This window comes from Pistacia vera, unplaced genomic scaffold (genome assembly GCF_008641045.1).
Source record: "Pistacia vera cultivar Batoury unplaced genomic scaffold, PisVer_v2 Contig512, whole genome shotgun sequence".
NCBI classification, from domain to species: domain Eukaryota; kingdom Viridiplantae; phylum Streptophyta; class Magnoliopsida; order Sapindales; family Anacardiaceae; genus Pistacia; species Pistacia vera.
In genome coordinates this window covers 309,565-314,752 of record NW_022196349.1, presented here as the reverse complement: position 1 = coordinate 314,752, position 5,188 = coordinate 309,565, and the positions used below count along the sequence as shown (strand labels likewise).

The 5,188-nt window shown below is 33.3% G+C and overlaps 1 protein-coding gene across 1 annotated transcript; it reads right to left on the bottom strand.

Moving 5' to 3' along the window:
* Positions 1 to 1,301: 1,301 nt before the first annotated feature.
* LOC116106381 (chaperone protein dnaJ 6-like) lies at positions 1,302 to 4,740 on the bottom strand. The gene is made up of 8 exons (XM_031392741.1): positions 4,543 to 4,740; positions 3,084 to 3,182; positions 2,883 to 2,984; positions 2,453 to 2,512; positions 2,268 to 2,374; positions 2,112 to 2,194; positions 1,801 to 1,891; positions 1,302 to 1,703 (listed from the first exon to the last, which is right to left on the bottom strand). The coding sequence occupies exons 1-8, from the start codon at positions 4,657 to 4,659 to the stop codon at positions 1,496 to 1,498; spliced, it is 867 nt and encodes a 288-aa protein (XP_031248601.1). The 5' UTR covers positions 4,660 to 4,740; the 3' UTR covers positions 1,302 to 1,495.
* Between the last annotated feature and the right edge of the window lie 448 nt (positions 4,741 to 5,188).

Genomic DNA, 5,188 nt, shown 5'->3' with positions numbered 1-5,188 from the left:
ATACTTCTACAAAGGGTCAACAAATCCTTGGTGAGAAGAGGAACTTTACATATGATAATCACTAAATTAACTCTAATTAATAACGCCGTTTAATTTAAACCAATTTGATTGATAGTATAGATGTTAGCTACGGACGCATGACATAATAAATATCATTAGATAAAGAATAAACCATTTTTCCCACCCAAGGTTTGCCTTATTGACACTTTCTCACTCAAAAAGTTTTAAAGTACCACTTTCTTACCCAAAATTAATATGTCGATACTGCTCAAAGCCAATTCTGACGACAAAAATTTTTTTTGTCACTACCATTTGAACCTTTGGTCTTCTCTCTACAAAACACCTCTTACTCTAGTTTTTTATTTCTTATCAATTGTTGATCATTGCAAAATTAAGGTTTCTTATTCTTAATTGATTTCGACGACGGATATTCAATTAATCACTATTATTCGATCTGGTAGTCTCTATTATACAGAACCTTTCTTACTGGGCTCTTGATAACGTATCCAATACCGATTAAAAAAGTAAAATATATTTTAAATATTAATAAAATATAAACTTTAAATAGAAAAATACTATTTTGAAACTTTTTGCGTCAAAAGTATCTTTAACGCAAACCTTCGTTTTCTCGTAAATAAACATAAATGTAAAATGTTGACACAGCAGTTGCGCAGCATAGGGTACCACCAAACTAGTAAATTAACCATAGTATAAGGAAGGAGATCAATTGGTCCACTGGACTAAACTTTCAATGAAACTTTTGTCCTTTTCAATGGACCAACTTTCCCAAACGCACAGGCATTACCCTTTGTTTAAGTTTGTCTGATTATGTATCCATAACCATACCGATCACAAATTGCCAGCATCATTGTTAGGTAAGAAATTCTGCTACTTGTCTCCTTGAAGTTAGCCAGTTGGACCAACCAACAAAAAGACAAAAGCCAAGTTTGATTTATTAAACCTGGTTTGGCCTAGATTTCAAGGAGATAGCATAGACTTAGCATATTTAAAGACAGGAAAATCTCCTTTGGACATAGCAGAAAACCTCATAACCACTAGAGAAATGTAGTACATTGGAACTCATCAATTGTTATCATATCAACAATCATTACAACTTACAATCTTCGTAAGTTTTACCCTATATAGCTCCAAGAATTCATTTTTTTGCTTTTGCAGGTATTGCCCAGACTCACCTTAAAGATATTCTTAACTGTAATGCAGAAATTCATCCCTAGATATGACTGAACTTTAAGTCCCTAAAATGTTCTATGACGCAAAGCTTAAAAATAGACAACTGAAATTTTTCATATGTTTACTTGGGGAACAATTTTTTTTTTTTTTTTTTGGGATATATAATTAAATAAACAAGATATGGCAGTCTAGCTTGAATTCAGTTAGAAGCCAGGCTTACAGAATAGAACAAAGAAATATGCCGAATGCTGCAGAATCAAAATTTGTACATAATCAACCATAAGCAAATGTTGTTGAAGCAAAGTTACTTCCGCTTTGATTTTTTGGAGGCCCTTCGATTATCGAGTTTCTTCTGTGCAGCCTCAAATTCTTCATCAGTGGGTTCTGAATTTGCACTAACACCACCATACTTAGACACCAATGATGAGAACATGGAATCAAACCGGTCTTTCCTCTCAGTTCGGCGTTGAGATATAATTGCAACTAGATCTGACTCAGATTGCTTGTTTGCTCTGTTAAAAATAAAAAAGGCCAAGTCACATAAACAGTTGAGACATAAAGAATATACAAAAAGCATTCAGTAAAAAGACCCTAATGCAGAAAACTCACTTCCCCCTCCTTTTCAGAGGACTGGTTGGTGGTTTAGTTTCAGATACTTTTGTAGCCCATTTTTGGTAAGCTTTAGTAGCTTTCAGTTCTCCTACACAAGAAAAAGAAGATTTAGTATCACAATCACATTGGAAGTGCGAGAAAATAATGAATGTTTATAATTTACAAAATTTTAATTTTCTTAGATGGGACTCTATGGTGGAAGGGAAACTGACAATCCATGCCCACTCAGGTTGCAGGTGGGGTTAAAGTTCAGATGCAAAAATTTATTGAAAACACATTCAACAGCTCAATATCGTATGAAGCTTTACCTGCACCTAGTGCCTCATCAAGAATATCCTTGAAACGATGTGAATCAAGTTTAGGATCCGAACAGAGCATTGAACAGAAGAGCCTGTAACCAGAATTTCAAACCATCAAACCAGCAAAGTCAAAAGGAAAAAAGGAGAAACACATTGTTCTTTTACCTGTTCATATGCCCCTTGTACTTCTTATACAGATCAATCAAATCCTTCTTTTCTGAATCGGATCCCCTATAGTTTGCTTCAAACTCTTCAATATCAGCCTCAGTAACCTGAAATATTTGCAAACACTGTCAACAAATGGGAATGGAAAGCAATAAAGTACACCTGTACAATGCATCGCTAACAACCTTTTTGTAAATAGCTCCGAAAAATTCTTTCAAATTTTGAACAACATCACCTGCAAGATCCTGCTCAACCAAAAAAGACAGAATATAAGATACACAATGCCTTGGTAGTTAAGGAATTTCTCAGATTCCAGGACAGAATCTTTCATTTGATTGGCAAATAAATGAAAAAAAATTCATTTGTTTCTCGAAGTCTGAAATAGTGAAACAATTCTTCTTCATATTAGGAAGGCAAATTTTCCAAATGTCTGACATGGTTTAAGTTTTTTTTCCACTACAAATAAATTTGTCTCATAACAAAGGAATTCTGGAGGATAGACTCCTTCAGGTGGCAGAAAGCAGATAAACAATTTTCTATCACCATCGATATCAATTAGCCCAAACTAAATTCAGTAAAACAAAGTTATGCAAACAAAAAGTTGCTGGTACTCACAGCGTCATCAACACAACCAGTCTGATCATAAAGCGCCCTTTTCTCGTCATCGCCAAGAATTGATATGACCTTTTGCAATTGTTGAAATTTCTCCTTTGCTTCCTGTGGAAAGAAAATATGACAGAATACAAATACAGAGAAAAAAAAAGGGTTAATAAAATGCTTCAGATGAAATTTGACAGCAATACAGACCAATTTTACCTCATCCCCAGGATTTTTATCAGGATGGAGTTGCAAGGCTAACTTATAATATGCTTTCTTTATTTCCTTTTCAGATGCTGACCTTTCAACACCAAGAACCTAAAAGCAGAGAACCATCAGTTGATATATCTTGCTTGCTTCACTACAATTAATAAGACAAATTGAACATAATAGCAAACCAATGAAGGATGGATGTGACCATGCATAAGCCTAAATGTCCGAGTGCAATAAATAAAATATTTGAAGTAGCATTCACCTACTAAAACAAAGAACTACTTCAAAGCTAGCTGAAGTAATTGGTTAAGAAGATTAAACTTTACTGCACCTGATATGGAATAAACATGCTGCTTCTTCGCATTCAAATCGTTCATAAAAAAGGTTGAAACCTCAAAATAAACAACAATGTGTGAAGAAAAATGCACAGGATGGAATAAGATAAATATCTGGTTATTCAAAGCCAAACACACTATATTGTGAATACAGTTAGTCAAAAAACCGCTTACCCGAAAGTATTGAAACTAGAATCTAAATATATGTGAGCATGCAATCCATGGTATATGATCATCGAGTTTAAGAATGAAACCATTTATGTGTAAAGCAAAAGAAAAATACACACATGAAAGTTTTCCAGTAAGAAAACAAAAATATTAACATTTCATGCCCATTGGCTATTTAAGTATCTAAAGAATCGCAGAGATAGCATAATCTAGACAAACAATCTTCAAGAAGATCATTTTGAGATCAAAAGTTTCTTTCTGAACTTAAACCCACGTAGAACCTCAACAGAAATTAAATGAAGCATATCTTCTTAAGAAGTTTCCAGAGAAACTATAATATGTCTATTTACGTATTCCCACCCATCTGTCTCCACTAAAAGATTAGTCGAGTGTAAACATTAAGGTTCCACTCATGAGTTTAACATTTTTCTTAATTGATACTCACAGACACATTAATACCAATAGGGTGCTTTTTAAGTGGTTATCATTCAAGAACAGAACACTTCAAAACCAATCAAGGAACAAATCCAAACAAGCAACAAAGAGCCATCCACTGGGATCTTCAACCGAAGCGTCTTCATAATCATTTGTTTTCTCCTACGCAAAACCTAACCACCGGGATAGTATCTAAGCTTCTACATCATCCAAAAATTTAGAACATTTCTCATATTTTTAAAATATCATTGCAAATAAACAATAGCAAACTTCTCTTCATGATTCCAATTATCCGAACTATGTTTCTATTAATGGTTTACTTTTGCTGTCTCTTCCATTACGACTTCAAGTAATAGCAAGATAATAAACTGATCATTGATAAATTACAGATATATCAAATATAATAGTGACAACACTGCAACAAATAAAATAAACCCAGGTTCTAATTTCTAATCATTTCAAAAACAAAACATTGCGTTCAAAACAAAAATTAAAAGTTCGAGATAAAAATGAATTGGGAATGATACCTCGTAAAGGCTCTTCTCATTGGTCGAAGATTCATTCAGATTCTCGTGATTTATTTCTTCTTCTTCGTCTTCATGAGAAACCCTAGTTTTCTTTCCCTTTCCCTTCCCCTTTCCCATTTTAGCCTCCAAACACACTTTGAACTTTGATTTCTCTTTTAGAGCTTTCTGAAACAAGGTGAAATGAGTGGAAATAGGCTTTTAAATTAGTTTTGTTAATTACTAATGTTTTGGTCCCCGATTTATTCCCGCCATTTAGGTTTTTTTCCCGCCGGGATGAGTCTGGTGTGTGCTTGTGATAGGCGCGTTAACTTATTGCATCATTACCGTCAGCTGATGGGCCCGCGCAAAGATTATTCTCTTAGGCCGTAGATCTTTCAGACTGCTGACGTGTCAAGACACTTTCTGAGTTAAAGACTTAAAGTCAGTTTGATTTTATCAAAATAAAAAATTAATTTTTAAGAATTAATCAAGTTATTTATTATTATTTTAAAAATTGATGTATGATATTTTAAAAATAAGCTATCAATTTAAATTTAAAAAAAAACGATTTTTCTTTTAATTTTTACTGTTGTTATTATATTTGAAAATTATTTTAGAAGATACTTAAAAACAAATCTCCACAAAATTCTTTGAATCTTTGTTTTCG